Source organism: Puma concolor, chromosome E1 (assembly GCF_028749965.1).
Source record: "Puma concolor isolate L17-30 chromosome E1, mPumCon1.1.hap2, whole genome shotgun sequence".
Classification (NCBI taxonomy): domain Eukaryota; kingdom Metazoa; phylum Chordata; class Mammalia; order Carnivora; family Felidae; genus Puma; species Puma concolor.
In genome coordinates, this window is record NC_141680.1 from 30,276,267 (window position 1) to 30,298,493 (window position 22,227).

General features: G+C 46.7%; 1 protein-coding gene and 1 long non-coding RNA gene across 4 annotated transcripts in view; one reads left to right on the forward strand and one right to left on the reverse strand.

Moving 5' to 3' along the window:
- Window positions 1–281: 281 nt before the first annotated feature.
- DYNLL2 (dynein light chain LC8-type 2) lies at window positions 282–7,566 on the reverse strand. Its single transcript, XM_025916945.2, has 3 exons — window positions 7,304–7,566; window positions 4,263–4,401; window positions 282–2,340 (listed from the first exon to the last, which is right to left on the reverse strand). The coding sequence occupies exons 2-3, from the start codon at window positions 4,392–4,394 to the stop codon at window positions 2,203–2,205; spliced, it is 270 nt and encodes an 89-aa protein (XP_025772730.1). The 5' UTR covers window positions 4,395–4,401; window positions 7,304–7,566; the 3' UTR covers window positions 282–2,202.
- A 748-nt stretch (window positions 7,567–8,314) lies between these two features.
- LOC147574240 (uncharacterized) overlaps window positions 8,315–22,227 on the forward strand; it is a 33,625-nt gene continuing 19,712 nt past the window's right edge. For 2 of the 3 annotated variants that reach the window (XR_015244047.1, XR_015244048.1), the window contains exons 1-3: window positions 8,326–9,051; window positions 19,930–20,164; window positions 20,548–20,766. This is a non-coding gene — a long non-coding RNA (uncharacterized LOC147574240). Of the gene's footprint in view, window positions 9,052–19,929; window positions 20,165–20,547; window positions 20,767–22,227 lie in introns of all 3 variants that reach the window. The other variant, XR_015244046.1, reaches the window with a different exon arrangement.

Here is a 22,227-nt window from a genome sequence, read left to right on the forward strand (position 1 = left end):
TGGCCATCTCCACCAAGATACCTAGAAAGCCCTGTGGGTGAGTACTACTGGTTAGTCCTCCCCCTGCCCTGCCCCATGCCATTAAGGGGCCACAGACTAGACCCTACAACTAAGACCTAATTCGGGCCAATCAGTCTCTCTGCCTGGTCTTAACTCTTCAGCCCCAATTCTATTCCACCCTAGATACCCTCTACCCCCACCCATGTGGCATCACTGCCACCAGGGCAACCCTTTTACCCACCATCCCCCCCCCCCCCAAAAAAACCCAAACAGCTCAGAAGTGCATCAATCGACCTTTAATGTCCAAAAGAGGCATGGATGCAGAGCATAGAAGATGTGGTGGGGTCTCAGCCCCTGCTCCAGAAATGAGGGAGAGATGAACACAAACCAGACATTTCCAACTGGCCACACAAGTCTGGGAAGGCAGGGGGAAACACAGATCTGGACAATCATAAAAAAACAAAACCTAAAACCAAGCACTCAATCTTGTGCCCACTGAAGGGTTTGATATAGGGAACTCACTCACCATCCCCGTACCCACCCTCCCCTGTCAGCATCAAAAAGAAAACTCGGCACACACTAAAGGCTTAGGGAGGGGGCATTCTCCTGCCTCCCCACGAGCCCCAAGGATGGACTTAGAAAAAAAAAGAAAAAAGAATGAGCTGGATCCCAACCACCCCCCTCCCATAGTGTCAACCCTACACATGAGAGTTTTAAATGCGATTTACAAGAATCAGCAGCTCAGTCAGCAATGACTGCCCTCCCTCCACCATCCCTGTTTGATCAACAGACAAGATTTCCCCCCACACTCTCCTTGGAATCTCCTGCCACTAGCGGCCCTGCTCCATCGCCTGATACCCAGCTTCACCACTGCAAGACTAATCCCCTCCAAAGTTCCCCCAAAGGTCCTCACAGCCCTTTATCACTTCTATCCCTACCTCCCACAAGAGGCTGCAACCACCCACAACGTCACTTTCCCTCTCCATGGAGAACCAGTTCCAGGGCAGATGGCATCATAGCCATCTCCTCATGGATAATCCTCCCAAAGCCTTCTGGGGAGCAGATAGCCATAGAGCAAGCAGTGTCTGGGCCAGATGGCCTGGGGAGTTGACAACTATCTTCAGCCCCAGAGATTTTTTAACATAAAGGCCCAATTAGAACTAACTGTGCAGCCTATCTACCCATACACCCTAGAGATTCCACACTGTCCTGCCCCTCCCTCCCCTCTACCCCAAACCAAGACACACACACACACATACATACATATACACAGAGGAGAATCAAGGGAGACATTGATTTGGTTTGATTGCTAAGACTTAACTAAGGTACTACAGTCACCAGAAATTCCCTTGCCAGCCAACTAACAGGGGCTGCTCTAAGAGAACTCCAGAGGAATGAGAAAACCAAGGGCTAAGCAGGGAGCAGACAGAAGGAGAGAAGAATGAATCGGAAAAAAAAATCAAGCTAATCCTACCTCCAACATCCTCCTAGCAGGAGCTCCAGCAGGAAGAATAAAAGAAGGTAATCCACAAAGACACAGCCCTTACTTAGAAACTCTTCTGACAAAGACAGCAAGACAAGTCTGCTCCCCACTCCCACACACCACAGACAAACACGTCTCAGGGCCCCTTAAAGAATCCACCCCCCACCCCACCCTTTGCCCCAAGCCGTGAAATCACAGTTCAGTGGAATATTCTCCCTGGTACTAGATCAATCCCCCTACCTCCTTCCTATCCCTCTCTCCCTGCCAATCCTAATGCCGCCCCCCCTGCAGCCCCCTGGCCCTCCCAAAGCAGCATCCGCTGCCAGGAGGAGGCTGCTACATTTACTTCCACCTCCAGAAACCAATTTCCTTCCCCAGCCCTCCTAGGCTTACAGACTTTGTGGAGGGCTTTTTATTTTATATAGGGAGAGAAAGAGAAGAGGGAGGAGTGGGAGAGACTTTCTAGTGCAATACAACCAAAGAAAAAAATTTTAAGTCTTGAAAAATAAACATAAAGCAGCCTTCTTCCCCAGGCAACTAAACAGAAAGAAGTTTGGTTTTGTTTACTGCGACATACACATGAAATCGAGTATACAGTCCATGCAGTAGCACAGCCATTGGAGAGGACATCCTGATGCTGGCCCCAGTGCAAAACAGTCCCAGCAACGCCGCCTGCTTGCCATCGCTGCCGCCGCCACTGACACCTTCACTGTGGCCACCTAGCCTGACTTGAAGAGGAGGATTGCAACTTGACCCAAGTAAAAATAGATGAAGTGCTTTGTCTCGTGTGTAACATAGCTGCCAAAATTTCGGCCCACGATACAATGCCAGGTAGGGTTATATTTCTTGTCAAATTCCTAAAAGAAGAATAAAAGGGAGAGAAGAAAGGTGATTAGGACAGCTGGAAGATGAGAAATCAGAATAGGAATCTGATTAATTTAGTTATCATCCCCCACCTACCCCTAGCCCATGGCCTCAGCTCCCCAAACCTCAGGAGCTCAGGTTAAGGCTGGCTAGGACACTCCTTCCTTCATTAATAATGGAACACCGCAAAGGCTCTGTTATTTCTCTCTAGCACTTTACACCCTGATCATCTCCCCTCCTCCTAGCTACCCTACTCCATAGCCCACCCTGTGATTCTTTAGGAAAGGAGTCAGGGAAGCCAGAGGCATAAACGACCACTCCAGAGTCACGCAGCATGTGGAAAACAGAAGAGCCTCCCTGACTGGACACCCATTGCCTCCCACATTATTAAACCAGCATTTCCAAATGCCAAGAAGCAAGACCCTACAGCCAAAGTCAGGAGTACCAGGAAGCAGTTCTTTGTAAGTCAACATTAAACCCATTCCTATGTGCCAGACACCGTGTGGGCTGTAAGATGCAGAACAAGGACATCGGCCATGAGATCAAGGCAATTTCCTTCACTTCTCTCAAGGGCACAAGTTCAGCACCAAAGCAACCTAGGAAATCCTTATGACCTAATCAGACAGGCAATTCCCGGTCACTCCATGTATGCAGCAGGAAACAGATGGCTGAGTAGATGCACCGGGCCATGCAGCAGCCCTCCACCATGGGCCTAGCAAAGCTGCCAACCCTGGGACTGTCCCCTAGGTGCTCAACATACAACTTGTTTGGACTCCTCACAGCCCCTATACCACAGGACTCCAAGAGGTATTAGGGAACAGTAGAAAGGGCATGGATCACCAAATCCAGACTTAATGCTGACTCTTACTCTGTGTAAGATAGGAGAGTCATAGTCACTTCCCTGGGTCTTACTTTCTCAATCAGCAAAACAAGGAACCTGGGACAGATATAATCTAAGGATTCTCCTGACCCTCAAAGTCCATAATTCCAGATTCCCTGTACAGGACAGATAAGGCCATCACTCAGCAAGGAGCTAGCACCCCCAGCAGCCTTGCTGGGTCTGCACCATTGGCTCCTTACACAGAAAGTCTCTCGGGACTCCAGAGTTTCCTCTTTACTTCCATAGAGAAGCAAAACTCTGGAAAACTTAAGGATACCCTACCACCTCTATGGACCAGAATACCACTATACTTAGACATCCTTTTTGGGATATAAGAGTTGAAAATACCAAAGACTGGATTATGTCACCAATGGACATAGATTCTAAACAAAATCAGAGACCCTGGGTACCACTTCTCACTTCTAGCTCAGCTGCTTCTTCACCATGTTAACCATATCCATTCACTCATTCACTCAGGAATTTTTCAGGGACTAAACCTATTGCCCATATTGCTCATCCAATATTATATATTCAAGCCCACCCTTTTCTTAAGAAGGTGAGGAGAAAGAGATGATATAGTACCTGTGTCCTTTTTAAAAGAAAAAGAAACCACCACATGATAGGGATTATTATAGGGATATCTCACTTTAAATGATGCAGTTCCCTGAAAATTTGTGTATGATCTTATATTATCTGTTCAAATATCCTTACCTACATTTTGAATACTTCTGAATTAATGGGGTCATATTTGATCCCAAGTTTCTCTCCCCAATGCCTTGCAATAATTATCTATAAATTATCTATTATGACATAACTATCTATACACACACACACGCGCACACACACACACACACACTTTGGCAGAGTTCCTGTTAAGAATTCCTAAGGTGAAGGCTTTGGTAAGAATCATTCCCTAATTTGTCTGCTTTGCAATCTCCTGGGTTTTGTTTACATGGGTTATACCTGCTTTCCTAAGTCCCCAGCTCAGCTGCCCATCCCCATCCCTGGCTAAAAGGCACAGCTCTCTGGGCGCACCTTCTTGATATAGGCAGCAATGTCCTTCTCTATGTTGTACTTCTCCATAGCCTGCGTGGCGCAGTCAACGGCATCCTGTTGCATGTCCTCAGACATGTCTGCGTTCTTGATCACTGCCTTCCGGTCAGACATCGTGACACTGCAGAAGAAGCAGAGAGGTGAAGCTGACAGCCCCATGCGCTAAGCAATGAGCATTAGCAGCTGAATGTGGAGCCTCAGTGGGAGAGCTGAGTACAGAGAGTGAGGGCAACAGAAAACAAAGACACGAGGTATTAATTAGGAGAAGGAGGTCCTAAGCTTTAAGCAAAGACATGGTTCCCAAGGCTGGGAAATACAAGTAGATAGTAAAAAAGACATAATTAGCCATCAGTTTTTAATCATTTGTAAAAGGAGGCTTTTCTAACTTTAAATTTATTTCTGATATTTTCAAAAGCATCAATTGCCAAGACATTACAACGTATCTATAACCTACTAGCTGTGTCCTTGGGCAAGTTACTTAACCTCTGTGCTTTCATACCATCATCTTAAAATGGAGACTCAGGGTTATCAAGGGTAAACTAGGTGGCATTAACACCTGAACACAATAAATCCTTAATTTAATGACCATTATTGCATCATTGGTATCGTAGTGGAAACAAGATGGGACTAGGAATCAGTAGGCCTGCCTTCTGGTCCTGACTATGAAGTCTTGTAGTCTAAGGACAAGTCACTTAGCCTTACTGCATACATTACTTCCATTTTAGCAATGAGGATAGCTCTCTATCCTCTATAAGGATTAATTAAGGTTAATATGAGAACACCTGCAAACAAGGACAGTCTACACTGGGGTCTGTCGGCTAGATTCAGCCCACCATCTGTTTCTGTAAATAAAGTTTTACAGAAACAGGCTACAATGGCAGAATGGAGTAGTTAGTTGCAAGAGAATGCATGGCCTATAAAGCCTAAAATATTTGCTACCTGGTCTTTCACAGAAAAAGGTTGTGAATGCCCAGTGATAGTGATAGAGCTAACAAAAGGCAAGAAATTATTAACAGTCTTTTTTCATATCTCTGCTATCTAAGCCATGGCATTCATCCTACAGCAACCAGAGTTCTGGGATACACCTTGCATGGTCCATTCCTAGAATGACAGGAACCCCGATAAAACTAGTCAGGATCCAGCTGGCAGTCTATACCATGTGAGGTGAGATGCAAGAACAGAGATGAGCTGCAAAATCCAATCTTGTCCTTGACCACAGTCCCATCACACTGACCCCCCCCCAAGAGGAATTTTGTCATCCAACCCAGTGGACAAAAGATGTCGTCATTCCAGCCCTGTCTGATATTAAGGCGGGGGTGGGGGGAGCTGCCCGCTCAAAGAGAGACCCCTGGGAATGATACCTTGATATGGGAATGATACCCTGATATGGTATCAGGCCACCCTGATCTCTGAGTCCACACTAGCCTGTGAGCTGGGTGAACTGAAAGGGAAAGCAGAACTCATGATTACTCCTTCAGCCTGCACCAGATGCAAAGAAAGCATACATGCCAGCTGCCAGCCACACAGCCCTTGACCGCACCCAAGGCCACCTCTGTCTGGCACTTTCAAACTAAGCAGGGCTGGTTCCACTTCAGCAGAGACTGGCAGAGCAAAGGGTTAGTGGACCAGCATCCTCTGCCCCACACCCGAAAGAAAAAGAGCCTCAAGGAGTCTGTGTGCACCACCTGGTGCTGAGGAAAGGTCCGGAGAACCCTGTTCAAGGCCTGACGAGCTACATGACCTTGGGCAAAACAACATCTTCATTTTAAAAACCAGTGGTTGAAATATGATATGGGGCAACTTCAAGGAGTTTGAGCAGATATACAACAGCAGCAGAGGAAGAATGTTCTGATACTATAAGGCTCTTTATATTTGAAGAAAACTAGTGTCACCTGGTACCCTATGCCAGGTTACCACTCAGAAGGGGGCACTGTTTACAAACGCGAGGGTGGGGGTGGGGCCTGGTTAGAGACTGCGAAGTTAAAGCATGAAATTGGCACCGGTTTTCCCAGCAAACTCACCTGCTCCACTGCCTCATCACCAAAGTCCAAAGGAACAACTTTGTCACAATAATTAAAAGCCACCTTACTCTCTAGTAGGAGAGAGCCTGCAGTTACATAACGTTGGGTCTTGTGACTACAATGCTACGATTCTTCACCCCTGGCCCCCCAGGCGTCTGAGAGGGGAGGCCTAGCCCCAACCTGCCCTGTCCAAGGTGCCAATGAGAAAAGGACAGGGAGGTGCCCGGCCTAACCCCTCCCTCCTGAGAAAAAAAAAGGGGACCTGGGCCTTCAGACAGAAGAATGACCAGAAGGCCCCAGGCCAGCTGCCTCAGTCAAGAGCCAGGGGATCCTGTGAAAAGCGAAGAGGGCACTCCAGGACAGCACTCCATCCTCTAACCCCGGTTTTGCAACAGAAAAGGCTAAGCCTCCGAAAGACGGACCACCCTACCCTCCCCAGCCTCCAACACACACAAACGCTTGTATTTCCTCCCTTGAGATCTCCAAGGGGGCTTATCCCTCCACCGTGCCATCCTCCAGAGAGCGGCGATCCCCAAAGGCCAGCACCTGGGGAAGGAGAAAGCATCCTCCCCCCACCTCCGCCCCGGCCGGTCAGCCGCCCTCCCCCGCCCGGCCTGGAGCAGCGCCGGAGTGACTGGGCGTCCTCGCTGCAGGAAGGACGCCCCAGAGGGTGGCGGCGGCGGCAGGAGGCGCCGCGTCACGCCCGAGCCCTCTCCACCCCCTCTCCCTCGGCCCCAAACACCAGAGGCCTCCACGCAGCGCAGAGACTGTAGGGGTGGGGGGCGGGGAGGAGGCGGGGAGCCGCACCTCCGCAGCCCAGGGCCTCCAGCCGCGCCCAGGGGTCGCCAGGACACGGGGTGGCGCAGCCCCGGGAAGGAGGGGCGCCGGGGGCGTCACGCCGAGGCCAGCCCTGCTCCGGGCCTCGGGGCTGGGCCCGACGCGTGGGCCTACACGCGACAGGTGCGGGCCGCCGCCCCGGGGACGCCCGCACCCACCGCTCACCTTCACGGAGGCTATTCTTTGCGGGGCCCCGGGGGAGCAGCGATGGCCTGAGGCAGGGCGCGGGCAGGGGCGGTGTCCCCTCGGCTCCTCCGGCAGCAGCCGCCGCCGCCGCGGTCTCCGGTTCCCGCAGCCCCGGGCCGAGCGCTCGCCGTCGCCGTCGGCCCTTCGAGCTTCCCGGCCGCCCGCGCTCCGCCTCTCGCCCGCCGACCCGCCCGCCTGCTCCGCACTGGCGCCTCACAGCTCCGCTCCGCTCTGCCGCTGAGCGCGGCCGACGCGCGGCCCCCACTGAAATAGCGCCCCGCCCCCGCCCCCCCGCCGCGCGCGCCGCCGTCCGCCCTCCCCATTGGCTGCGCCCGCCCGGCCCCGCACTGCGGGCTTCTCCCCGCGCCTCTCTCGCCCCACATCTTGTTTCCTCCCACAATGCCTCGGGGCGGAGGGAGGGGGAGCTGGAAAGGGTTGGGGGAGGGAATGTGGCCTTAAGAAGAGAAAGAAGGAGAAGAATGCAGACCCTACTACCAGGGCTAGGAGGCCAGGCCTAAAAAGGAATAAAGAGGCAAGGCTTAGACAGAGGGAGGGGTATAAAGACCCCAATCCCAAGAAGACTAAAGGAAGAGAGAGGGAAGGAGATTCAGACCCGGGGAACAGCTGGGGAAGGGGTAGAGATCCTAACCAGAGGAAGAAGAAGGGAAGGAGGTGAAGTCATCAGCCTCAGAGGAAAAGACAGGACCCCTTTCCTCCCCCCAGATCTGTAGGAAGAAGAGGAACAGCCTGCTCCACAGAGAGGTATAGGCACAAACAGCCCCAAGGGCTCCGCCTCCCCTTACATTCAGGAAAAGTCCCTTCCCCACGCAGCTCAGCCTTTGTTCCCGAGTCTCAAGGCCACAGGACCTAAACTCCCAGCTGGAGCTCCAGCTGCTCTTTATCACCAAGAGCAATGGAGGCCGACCCTAAGCACAGTTGTGAGAAGGGAGGTTGGTCTTTGGCGCGCAGGCTCCTGGGATAGAGGTGAGAATAAGGCATTTCTAGTCAGTCTAGACTGGAGGGGGAGTGACTAGAACCCCCTAGACGTGCGAACCAAAGTATGGCAGAGATGTGAGGAGCTTAAAATTCAGGCCATCCATATTTCTCACCTTACAGAGGAGAGAACCAAAGCCCTCACCAGATCACCGGCAAGTCAGGCCTGGTCTTAGCTTCTAGGCAGCAGCCCCTCTGGTGGCTGAAGGGGCTATTTGTGGGAGTGAGCCTTAATGCATGTGCCCATTGGGAGGGTGCCTGCCTTCCACTCTACCCCACCCACCTCCAGAGAACAGGAAATGTCTGCATTTTTCTTCCCTTCTGTTTCACAAAGGAAGTATCTACCTAAAGGGGTGGTGAGACTCTGTATAGGGAGCTACGCATTTAGGCCACACAGTGAGGATTAAGAAGCTCCCATTCCCATTTTCCCTTCACTGTCCCAAACCATGGTCAGGAAGTCAGACTTGCTCTGGCCCTGGTCTTCTCTGGTGAGGAGCATCATAATTTAATGTTACTTATGTGTTAGGGAAAACCTAGAAATCATGCCCTCCCATTCTGCTCGCCACAGTTCTATCATCTCCCAAACTCTGGGTATTTCAGAGAAATAGACGAGGACTGCTGTATCCCCTCACACCCAGGGTATTCTGATGTCAGCCTCTGTGTGAATGAATGGGGGGCGGGGCACATGTGGGCAGAGAGGGAGGAGATGAAGAAGGATGCTTTATCACCTCAAGGTTTGTGGAGAGCTAATCTCATGGATTACTGGGAGGAGAACTCTTACCCTCCTTCTCCAATGGTCATTAGCTTCCAGCCCCTTCTATGGTCTAAAGATCAGAACAGCCATGTATGGTTGTGCAGGTTGTTCATTGTACAATGACATTCAGCCTAAAAGGCAAGTGAGAGCTAAAATATAGCCTACACTTCACTTGCTAAACTGCGTGCCCTGGTACAAGACAATGTTCACCCAAAAGATGCGTACTTTTTTTTCAAGTGGGCACAGAGGAAACTGAACTAGTGGTGGCCCTGCCAAGGCCATACTGCTGATGTATATATAAATCCTCCCTCTCCCTGGCCTCAATGCTTAGAGTAGAGTAGGCAAGCATTTGGTCATTCCCGGTCCTGGGCTGTGGTGGGGTGGAGGTAAGGGCACAGAGTTAGAACCAGTGATTTGCTGTTAAGAAATATGAATGTCAGTGTGTGTGTGAAATATGTGTGAGAAAGACTGACTCTGTGGGATATCATGGAGACTTGCTAATAATAGTATGGTTTATAGACAATAATTAATATTTATAGAGCCCTCACTCTGCGCCAGGCTCTATTCTAAGTGTTTTAAATGTGTTGTTGCATTTAAATCTGAAACAATTACAGTGAATTTGTATTACCATCTTTCTGCACAGACGCAGAAACTACCCCTTAGAGAAGTTCAGTAACTTGCCCAAGGTTACCCAGCTTTTGTCAGTGCAGGATTCAGCCCCAGGCTGTCTGTTCCCAGGGCCTATACTCTTAGCCTTCCGCTATCCTGCCTCCTAACCGAGAAAAGAAAAAACTGTAAACCAAGGGTTTGGTTTTCTATCTGAATTATACCAGCATTTCGTAAACTTACCTTACTCCTAAGCCCTTTTTCATCCAAACGTTTATTAACGTCTCCAGGAACTACTATTCCACAGGACACAGTTTGGGAAACTTGTGCTATACTAATTACTGCTATTTATGTGAAATGCGTACTGTTTAGGGTAATTACTATGCAACACAGGAACTGCTGTAATTAATATGTCAGCTTAACTTGGTGGATCTTTTTATTTGATGCCACTACACATTCGTGATTGCCCAGTTATCTGTTGCCCGGATGATATAACCATGTCTTCAAATGTAAAAATCACAGGGGACTTTCATTCTTTCCTTATCTGTGGGCCCCCTATCCCCTGCTCCCTTCTTTAACCTAAGGGTCCCCTAGGGCCCTGATGGTCCTCCCCCCAAATCTCAGATCTGCCCACTGTGGGTGTCCCACGGGCTCCTCAGACTCTTCATATACACACATACAAAGCCTGGTCATTAGAAGCATTGGCCCTGGAAATTCTTTCCACCAGTCTACCAGCTGTGCAGATCTAGTCAAACTATTCATCATCTCAAATTTTCATTTTCCTCATCTGTAAATCAAGAACAATATCTACTTCATAGTTAGGAGAAAATACTGGAAAAACTCTTGGCATGATGCCTGGTCCATATAAGTGATTAATAAATGTTAGCCATCATCCACATTAATTTTCCAGACTTGTTTCCCTTCCCTGTATTTCTTACCTCAGTTCACAGCCCTATTATCCCCCCAGGCACCAAGTCAGAAACCTGCGAACCATGAATGTGGATGAAACTACTCCATGGCTGAGAAATATGGATTAGAAAGACACTCCATCCCTTCCTCCACCCAAAGAACTGTGTTCGAGATCTTCTCTTTCCCTAGAACCCACCATAGGTCTGTCATCACCCACCTCTTGTCTCTTTCTCCAGTCCGTGCCCCCTCTCATCATGAATACCCTGCATGGGGCACTCATCATCTCTTCTAGTTGGTTCCCTGCCCTCAATCCTGGCTCCTTCTCCCCAAATCCACACTGAAGTGTTCTGTCTAAAATGCAAATCTCCTAGGCACATCCTGCTTCCCTGCTCAGAAAAAAAGACTGCTCTTTCCCATAACTTACCTCCCCCATCTCACACCCCTACCTTATCTCCCCGCACTTTCCATCTCCCTCTTCGTGCTCTACTACCACTGTCTACTGCCTGCGGTTTTCCTCACACCCAGATTCCACACCTTTTTTCATGTGGTTCCCTTGCCTGTGAGGTTTGTGGCTTTCTTTGCTGGCTAACTCGTTGGTATGAGTGTCCTCTATGAAGCCTTCCTGAATCCCAGATGCTTTGACAACATCCAGGGCTTATCACTGACCACATTCTATTAAACTTGTGAGGCTTAAATTTGTCTGTAGTTCTTTGCAGACAGGGATTACATCTTATTTATGTATGGGCTGTAGAATCTAGCAGTTCTTGTTACATGGGAAGTTCTCTAGAAGTATTGGTTACATTGATCATTTCTATTAGGGTAGGGCCTGCGGGACTCCCACAGTGGAGAGGTCAGGACTTAGTGGGCCATCAGGGCCCACATCATGATAAAAACCATGAATGTGGATGAAACTACTCCATGGCTGAAAAATATGGATTAGAAGGACACTCCATCCCTTCCTCCACCCAAAGAACCGTATTCGGGTTTTCTCTTTCCCTAGAACCAGCAAAGCATGCTATTTACACTGGGGCCCTTCCTGCCCAGAACAAGTTGCTGGCTAAGGTAAACCATTGTCAGCACTGGGGAACACCCAGGCCTGATGTCTGAATTGATTTCCTCCTCATACTCCCTGTTGGGTATTTGGCTGATATCCTGACCCTTATAGGTAAAATAATCAAAGGTTCTTCCACCCCAGCTGACCAGGTCACTGAGAAGAAATAGAGCACGGCAATGACAAAAGTCATTTCACCAAGCCCTTGAGTTGTTGACTTGCTTCAAGGATTTCAGGAGGATGGAGAAGGGTGGGAACATACACTCTCAAACTCAGTACAGTGCAGACCCTGGTGCCAGTTCCCTCTGCCAAGTCCCCATTTCATGGGGGGGGGGGGGGGGCGGGGGGGAGGGGGAACCTAAGGAAGAAAGCAATGTGACAAGAACGACTGGAATCTGCCCCAATTCCCCACTGATTTCTTGAGTGGCCTTGGAAAACATGTTTCCCTAGGCAACCATTTATGAAGTCCTAAATATTGCCTTTCCTCCTCCCCAAGTCCCCCAAAACCTGGAGGAGCCAGCCAAGGTCAACCATGCGCCCAAGAACTAGTGAGAACTAGAATAGGAGTCAGAGGAGAAGTCCTAAGCCCAAATTGGCTCAGTCAAATCATTTTATTCCTCAGAATATGGATTTCTTCATGTAGAAAATGTAGGACTGGATAATCAATAAGGTCCTTGTCAGCCCCCAGACTTCACAGGTCTATGATTCTCTGATTTCAATACCCCATCATAAAGGATACTTGCCCTGTGGGTCAGAGAAATTTCTCTACCTGTAGCCAAGCTTAAATACCCTCTTTTCTGATCTCTCTGATCCTCTTAGAATTCAGAGAGCATTCCTCTATACCCCCACCACCCAACAGAGTTGGGATATCATTCTGTTCATCTTTGTATTCTCTCAACTAACAAAGTGCCTTGACATAGTTAAAGTTCAATTAATGTTTGAGCTTCAATTAAAATATTAAAGCAAGTGGTCATCAAGAAAGAACCAGAAAAAAGATGTTCCAACACAAGTAGTGGTTTCTAGATCACAACTCCTCATAATTTAGGAGTCTTCCTCCTTCATTGTCTGCACAATCCTGAGGAACCCTGCCCCTGCCATGGGAGAACCAAAACAGTAATATGGAATTTGTCAGTCCTTGTGCAAAAGATCAAGTTAGGGTTCTTGAGTGCACGAAACATCTGAAGAAAAAAGCAGGACCAGGGTAGACCCCTGACTCCAGGGAGTAGGAACCATGGAATAGTTTCCCAGGGCATCTCAGTGGGGCAAATCACTGGCATTTTCCTTGAGTCAGACCAACTGTCGATTCAATTCCCAAAGAAGGGCATCTGATTGGACAGATTGGCTCACAGGTCCACTTTTTGGCCCTGGAAGTGAAGGCAGCCTGAAAGACCTTCTGAGATCGAGGGGGGAATATCTGACAGAAGGAAAATCCACATGAAGTTGCAAGAAGCAAGAGAGTGGGTGCTGGGCAGGCAGAAACACAGATGTCTACTCTTGGAGAGCCTCCAGAGTGGGAGGCAAGATTATTTATGAGGAAGAACCTTGTTCCCACTGTCATAAAAACAAACACTAAGCTCTCACACCCTCAGTCCCATAGAGTGAGGTAGGGAATGGTGAGTGGAGTCCTAAAAAATGAGGTCTGTACAACTTTGCCTTCCTCTCTGAGAACAATTTTGAAGAAAAACTTTGCCTTGCTAGGCATATTGAAGTATATTCCAGTTGGCAAAAACTTAAAAAAAAAAATCTTCTCACTAGGATATGGAGGCCCACCTTACATTTCAACGTAATAAGCTAATTCTGTTTTTACATATATAGCAGCTTTAGTGCACGATTCAATGGTTTTTAGTATTCACAGAGCTGTGCAACCATCACCACTACCTAACTTTAGAACATTTTCACCACCCAAAAAAGAAACCCTATACTCATTGGCAGTCACTCCTCCATTTGTCCCCAGTTCCCATTAATCTACTTTCTGTCTCTATAGATTTGCCTATTGTGGACATTTCCTACAAATTGAATCATAAAATACATGGTCTTGGGTCGCCTGAGTGGCTTAGTCAGTTAAGCATCTGACTTCAACTCAGGTCATGATCTCATGTCTCGTGGGTTCGAGCCCCGCATTGGGCTCTGTGCTGACAGCTCAGAGCCTGGAGCCTGCTTCAGATTCTGCATCTCTTCTCTCTGCCCCTCACCTGCTTGCATTCTGTCTCTGTCTCTCTCTCTCTCTCTCAAAAATAAATATTTAAAAAAATTTTTAAATAATAAAATACATGGTCTTTTAGGACAGTCTTAGTTCACTTAGTATAATGTTGTCTAGGTTCATCCATGTTATAGCATGAATCTGTACTTCATTCCTTTTTATGACTGATTAATATTCCATCATATAAACATACCGTATTTTGTTTATCCCTTCATCAGTTGATGGACATTTAGGTTGTTTCCACTTTTTAGCTGTTATGGGGAATGCCTCTGTAAGCATTCTTACACAAGTTTTGGGGTGGATATATGACTTCAATTCTCTTGACTATACACCCCAGTGTAGAATTGCTGGGTTTTATAGCAGTTCTATGCTTAACCTTTTGAGGAATGGTCAGACTATTTTCCAAAGCAATTGCTTCATTTTACATTCCTACCAGCAGTGTATGAGAGTTGCAATTTCTCCACATTCTCACCCCACACCTATTATTGTCTTCTATAGTATAGCTATCCTAGAGGGTATGAAGCCAACTGTAGTTTTCATTCACATTTCCTTGGTGTTCAATGATCTTGAGCATCTTTTCATGTAATTGGCAGTGTGTATATTTCTTTGGAAAAATATGTTCAGATCCTTTGCCCATTTTTATATTTTATATTAGGTTTATATTGTCTTTATATTATTGAATTGTAAGAGTTCTTTATATATTCTAGATACTAGACCCTCACCAGAGATATGATTTACAAATATTTTCTCCCATTCTGTGGATTGTATTTTGATTTTCTTTTTTTTTTCCCTCGGTTGTATTTTCATTTTCTTGATGGTGACCTTTGAAGCACAAAAGTTGTGAATTTTGATGAAGACGAATTTGTCAAATTTTCTGTCCCTTGTGCTTTTGATGTCATTCCAAGAAATCATTGCCTAATCCAAGATCACAAAGATCCACTTCTACATTTTCTTTTAAGAGTTTTAGCTCTTTCTAAATGAACCTATTTGAGTTAATTTTTTGTATGGTGTGAGATGGGGTTTAACTTCATTGTTTTGCTTGTGGATATCCAATTGTGCCACATCTTTAGTTGAAAAGACTATCCTTTCACCACTAAATTGTCTTGACACCCTTATCAAAGATCAATTGACCATAAATTTGTTTCTTTTTTAGACTGCCAATTGTATTCCATTGATCTACCTATCCTTATGCCAGTATGATACTGTCTTCATTACTATAGCTTAGTAAGTTATGAAATCTGGAAATGTCCTCCAAATTTGCTCTTCTTTTTCAAGATTCTTTGTCTAATTTGGGTCCCTGGCATTTCCATATTACCTTAAGGACCAGCTTACCAATTTCTGTAAAAAAGCCAGCTGGACTTTCAATAGAGATTATGTTAAGTCATAGATCAAGTTGAGGAGTATTGCTATCTTAACAATATTAAGATAATTAAGATAATATTAACATGTTCTGATCCATGAACATGGGATTTCTTTCCATTTATTTAGGTCTTCTTTAATTTCTTTTAATAATGTGTTATAATTTTCAGCTGTGTTATAATTTGTTATAATTTTCACTTTTTTGGTAAATATATTCTTAAGTATTTCATTCTTTATTGTATTTTATTAAATATTTTATTTTATTTATTTATTTTGAGAGAGAGAGAAAGTATGAGTGGAGGAGGGGCAGAGAGAGGGAGAGAGACAGAATCCTAAGCAGGCTCCCCACCATCAGTGCAGAGCCTGATGCAGGGCCTGAACTCACAAACCATGAGATCATGACCTGAGCCAAAATCAAGAGCCAGATATTTAACCAACTGAGCCACCCAGGTGCCCCTCATTCTTTTTTTTAATGTTATTATGGGGTGCCTGGGTGGCTTAATCGGTTAAGCGCCAACTTTGGCTCAGGTACTGATCTAGCCCCATATCAGGCTCTGTGCTGACAGAGGATTTTTGTATCTATATACATAAGCAATATTGATGTATAGTTTTCTCGTGATGTCTTTGTCTTGTTTGGGCATCTGGATAATACTGGACTGCATTGGAAAGTGTTCCCTACTATTCTTTCTTTCTTTTTCTTTTCTTTTTTTTTTTTTTTTTTTTTGGAAGAGTGTGGAGGATGGATATTATTCTTTAAACATTTGGTAGAATTCAGTAAAGCCATTTAGGCTTGGAATTTTCTTTGTGGGAAGTTTTAAAAATACCAAAGCAATCTACTTCTTTTAGGTCTATTCATATTATCTATTTCATGAAGTAGTTTCAGTAGTTTGTGTCTTTCAAGAATTTGTCCATTTTATCTAGGGTCACCTAATTTGATAGCATATAGTTGTTCATAGTGTTACTTTATAATCTTTTTTATTTCTTTAAGATATGTAGAAATGTCCCTTCTTTCACTCCTGACTTTAGTAACTGAGTCTTCTCTTTTCTCTTGGTCTAGCTAGAGATTTGTCACCTTTGTTCATCTCTTCAAGTACCAACTTTTATTGCATTAATTTTTCTCTTGCTTTCCTATGAATAAGGTGGTTCTCCAGCACTCAGATGATAAAAGCTCCTGGGTCAGGGGAAGCTCAGACTGGAACAATTTCTTTGAGCAGCTGGATTCAAACTCAGTTCCTTGTCTATTTTCCTCTAAATCAGAGTTCTCTCTATTTTAGTGTCTCCCTTGCCCCCCTAATCCCTGAAGTGATATGAAAAAAAACAAAACAAAACAAAACAAAAAAACAAAACAAAACAACAACAACAAAAAAAACAGAGACCACACTATTAATTGAAGGCTGTGAGGGACAAAATTTCACTAAATCCATAAACATTTCTTAAACATTTGTAACAAGCTCTGTGGAAAGGGGACACGGATGAGTATCCAGAAGTAGCTTCAGACTTCTCCACCCTCACAGCCTATTAGCTGGGGAGACACACATGTACGCAACCAACTTGACCCCAGGCTAGACTATGATGAGAACTGTGATCAAGAGTGAACAAATGCTCATGGGGGACACAGGGTTGGGTGGTAACCAATCTTTCTGGAAGAATCAGGGAGCAGAAGAGTTGACATTTGAGGTAAGTCTTGAAGCATGGTAGGTTTTGAAGGAAAAAAAAGAAAAGGGAGGAAGTACGTTTCTTTAGTTAGAGAGAAGCTCACTGGCTAAGGTAGAGAATGGTAGGAAGTCAGGCCTGGCAGGAGAGCAGTGTTCTGGAGAAGGAAACAGGGTGGACAGAAAAGTTAAGGCCAGACTTTGGAGGTGGCTAAAGGATATGCTGTGGAGCTAGAACTTTATCCTTAAGAAACCCGGAGCCCACTGAAGGGCACTGAGCAGGAGGATGATGTGACCAGCCTTTCTTGGAACTCGGGGCTGCAACAGAAACCGAAGTTGGTTTACTCAGACTCTCTGGTGCCATCCACACCTACAGAAGCAAGCAGTGACAGCTGCCATTACCACTGTTGGTCACACCCTCCTTGGGACTCTCTCCTCCTTAAGCTCCGTGGCACAGCACTTCCCTGATGCCTTCCTACCTCTCTGGCTGCTCCTTCTCAGTCTCCTTAGCAGGCTCTTCTTCTTCTGCCCATCCTAAGTGCTGGTGTTCCTCAGAGTTCTGTTCTAGATTCTTTTCTCTTCTCACTGGACCACTTTCCCTTGGAGATCTTCGATGTTACCATGGCTTCATGACCAACTATGGACTGGAAATTCCAATCTATGTGTAGCTTTCTCAGACCTGTCTACTTATTTAGACCCATCAGATCTAACTATCCATTAGAGATCTCCATTGAGGTGCTATATTCTTTAAAATTAGGTCCAGGGGTGACTGGGTGGCTCATTCAGTTGAGCGTCTGACTCTTAATATCAGCTCAGGTCATGATCTCGCTGTTGTGAGGCTGAGCCCTATGCTGGGGAAGAACCTGCTTGGGATTCTCTCTCTCCCTCTCTCTCTGCCCCTCCCCTGTTCTTGTGCGTGTGTGCATGTGTGCACTCTCTCTCTCTCTCTCTCTCCCTGACTCTCTCTCTCTCTCAAAATAAATAAATAAACATTAAAAAATAAATAAATAAAATAAAATTAGGTCCAGATGTGACTAGAAGGGAAGTCCCAAGTAAAATGGCCCAAATGAGATAGAAGTTTATTTCTCTTTCAGATAAAAGGAGTCTACAGGTATTAAGTTCCGGCCTGGTATGGCAGCCTGGGAGTCATCTCTCTGAGATCTGTCCCTTTGTCTCTATCTCCAAGCCACCATCCACCTCCAGGTCCACTGCAATAGCTCTGCCATTCTTGCTCCTCTCAAGCACACTCTCTGCATCTACACGGTAGCCACCAAACATATGTAGCTATTGAGCACTCAAAACGTGGCTAGTCCAAATTGAGATGCATTATCAGTGTCAAATACGCACTGGAGACTTTCCCTGCTACCCTGTTTCTCTGAGCTCCCTTTACATCTCTACCTTGACCCCACTCTACCCCACCCCCAACTAACAGTTTTGCCAACTAGCTGTGTCCTTTTCCAGACTGATTAGAATCCTGCCTGTTGCATTCACTGTGGTATCCAGAGGAAAGACTACTGACATGTGGCCAGTAGTCAACAAGCATTTGCTGAGCCAATGAACAAGTCAAGGAATGACTCACCCCAAAGCCAAATAAACAAAATTTCAGGTAGGGTAACACCAGACCTCATGACTTCTAAGCCTCAAAGAAATGGCCAGGTGACCATTAGGTTCCCAGTCTGGGAAGTGAGGCAAAGGGAAATTTGCAACACATTGCCGGTCTCCAGTCCTGCTCCAGGCCCACATATGTTCATTTATAGAGACCCAAGCCACCACTGTCTCTTCCCCCTTCCCAAGAAGGGCAAACAGTACTGGCTCTCCTCCCAAGGAAGCTCTCTGGCATGTGCCCCCAACATTTTCAGAAAGAGCTATATTGAGGATACTTACCAGAAATGAGCTTCCTCCTGGGTGGGGTGGAGTGGGGTGGGTCAGAATGAGGGAAGGAGGTGAGAAGGGTGCCCATTTTGAGTTGCTGTCTACCCAGCACCAGGAGAATTGATGTACATGTTTCTTATAAAGTGTGAGCCTCTCTGTGAAGATTTCCTTTGAGGAGACAGGAGGTGGAGGAGATGGGGAGATGGGGACCCAGAACTGAAGATAGGAAAGAAATTGGAGTCAAGAAGCCAGAGAGGGAGTGCCTGGGGTTCCATTGTTAATTTACTGTGTGACCCAAAACAAGCCCATATAGCTGCTCTGGGCTTTAATTCCTCATCTATAATCAAAAGAGGGGCACCTTGGTGGCTCAGTCATTAAAACATCCAGCTCTTGATTTCGGTTCAGGTCATGATCTCATGGTTATGAAATAAAGCCCTTTGTCCGGCTCTGAGCTGACAATGCGAGCCTGCTTGGGATTCTGTCTCTCTCCCTCTCTCTCTGCCCCCCCCCCACTTTTGCTTGCTCTCTCTTTCTCTCTCTCTCAAAATAATAAATAAATAAATAAATAAATAAATAAATAAATAAATAAACATTTATAATAAAAAAAATCAACTTTTGGGCCACCTGGGTGGCTCAGTCGGTTAACAATCCAACTCTTAATTTTGGCTCAGGTCGTGATCTCACAGTTCATGAGTTCAAGCCCCACATTGGGCTCTATGCTTGTTAGTGCAGAGCCTGCTTGGGATTCTCTCTCTCTCTGTCTCTCTGCCCCCTCCCCACTTGCACATGCATGCGCCCTCTCTCTCTCTCTCTCTCTCAACATAAATAAATAAACATTAAAACAAAGTTAAAAAAAAAAAAGAATCAGCTTTCTGCACCTCTGGAGGGGTTGTTGTAAGAATGAAAGGTGATAATGGATGTAAATGGGCTTTGAAAAGACAAGTATCAGAGTAAAACTACCATGCACAGGCAAAGTTTTTAGGCTGTGGTTCTGTTTGGGCAGGAGATTCCCACAGTTGTGGGAATGAGGCTGGGAGTGCTGGCTAGGAACCTACATTCTCTCAACAAAAGTGAGAGCAGAAGGCAAAGCCGGAAACCATTCTCTCAGACATGATCCTCCCAGGAGTCTGATCAGCCTATCTGCCTATTTTGCCTTGGAGCAGAAAAACTGAATCTTTTATTTTTTATTCTTTTTTTATTTTTTTTAAGTAAGCTTCATGCCCAGCATGGAGCCCAATGCAGGGCTCAAACTCACAATCGTGAAATCAAGACCTGACTCCAGATCAAGAATCAGAGGCTCAACCTACTGAACCACCCAGACATGCCCAGAAAAGCTGAATCTTGAACAGAGCCTTGAAGAAAGTGCACCCAGCAGCTATCCTCAAGGCCTTGCAGAAAGCACAGTCCCACTTTGGGGCCCCCTCACTGCTTCTGACACATTCAGGTGAGCATGACACACACAAACACCCATATGTGCACACACACACAAATACACACCCTTTGTAGATGATACACACACTCCAGGTCCTCCGCCCAGTGCCTTGAACCTCAGAGCTTCCTGTTACTCCTTCTCAACTTGGAAGGACTCCCAGTGGATTGACCCTGCCCTTAACCCAGCTAGAGACCATGAGCTGCTCCATGCGGAGTCCCTGATCCCCCAAAGAGGCCAGCCAGCACAGAAAGGGTTGCTGGAGACCCCTCTGAGCTAATGAAGTGGGTCTTGAAGGTGGGGTGCATGCTGGAGGCCCTTGCTCTACGGGCAGACCCTATACTTGACAAAGCGATCACTCACAAGTTTTATCAGCCTCTTCTCTCTTTTCCTTTCAGAGCCGTGTGAGATCACACAAAGCCATCAGGAATACCTGCAGTTCCCAACCTGGAGAACTGAAAACATTCCCCAGCATGCTGCCAGCGTGAAGAAGCTCTGTAATTACAGACATGCAGGGGTTTGTGTTCCTGACCTCGCTCATCGATGAAACGCTTCCGTCCCCTTCACTTCCCACGGTGTCTTTATCAAGGAAGCGAGAAGCTGGGCCCATCAGAAAAGTGAGTTCTGACTCCCTGCTCCACCATGGGCAAACACTAGACCTCACTACGATTCAAATCCATCCAATCGTGTATTCATTCCCTCATCCAACACACATTTAATGGCCCCCTGCCATGTGCTAGCACAGGGCCTGGTGCTGGGGACACACCAAATGTGACCCAATCCCTACTGTTGAGGAGATCATAGTCTAGTAAGGAAGGTAAGGTATATGATATAAATAGTTACAATAAAAAAATCAAAAAGTGATGTGTGATAAGGAAAGCACAGGTAAGGGGCTCCTGGGTGGCTCAGTCAGTTAAGCATCCAACTTCCACTCAGGTCATGGTCTCATGGTTGGTGAGTTCAAGCCCTGTGTAGGGGGTCTCCACTGACAGTGCAGAGCCTGCTGCTGCTTCATATCCTCTGACTCTCTCTTTCTGCTCCTCTCCAGCTTGCACTATCTTTCTCTCAAAAATAAATAAACATGGGGGGGGGGGCAAAAGGAAAGTGCAGGTAAAATCCTAGATGAGAGAAAGATAATTTGGAGAAGGGTGGCTGTTTCTTGATGGTCAATATAGTGCAATGGCTGAGAGTACAGACTCTGGAACAACAGACCTGGTTCAAATCCTTACTTTGTCACCTACTAACTATGTAACCCCATGGAAAAATGAGAATTTTCAGGGGTCCACCTGCTATGGATGTCAGCTGGAAAGTGGCATAGAACATGGTTTTTCTGCATGTGTAGAGCAGGAGGGAAAGGCAGTCTAGAATGATAGGGGCACAGGGAGAGAGTGTGGTGCTTGGAAGGATTTCCTTTTTGCTACAGCATAGCCTCTGAAAAGGGAAGAAAAAGAGTTGAAGTCGGTGAATTCAGTTGGGGGTAAACTTTGGAACACAGGATGCCAAAACGAACGTGTGAAGTATAATGACATAGGGCAGAGTGCCCACCTAGCCCCAAGCAATTGTCCTCATCTTTAGAGCCAAGTTCAACTGGGCCAAAGTGGGGAGGGTCCCCAAAGTGGGGAGCCAGCCCTTGGGGCTTGGTACAGTGTTGGCCTGCGTTCTGGATTCTGCCCACCAAGGGAGGCCTGTTCCTGCCTCTCTGGCAAATTGAGCCCGAGAAACAGGGCTGAGGGAGAGCCCTGGCTTTCTTTCACAAGGACAAGCAGACATGGGTAGCTGTGCCAATCTGAAGGCCAGTGATGGAGCACAGAGGCTGGGAGAGGCCTCTGGAAAGGTGGCTGATGGGGAGGGAGGGAGGGCTGGAGGGTGGATTCAGCCGGAAGAGGCTGAGCTGGTTCATTATCATTGTCACTGGCTTCCATCTTCCTCTGGGGTTATACACAAACCCTTTGATCCCAGGTCAGAGTAGGGGAGACTGAGAGCGATATTTCACCAAGCTCAAAACAAACTAAGGAGCGGCTGCAAAAGGGGCCACCTTCCCAGAGAGGGATTCCTAGCTCAGTGCCATCCCCAACCCG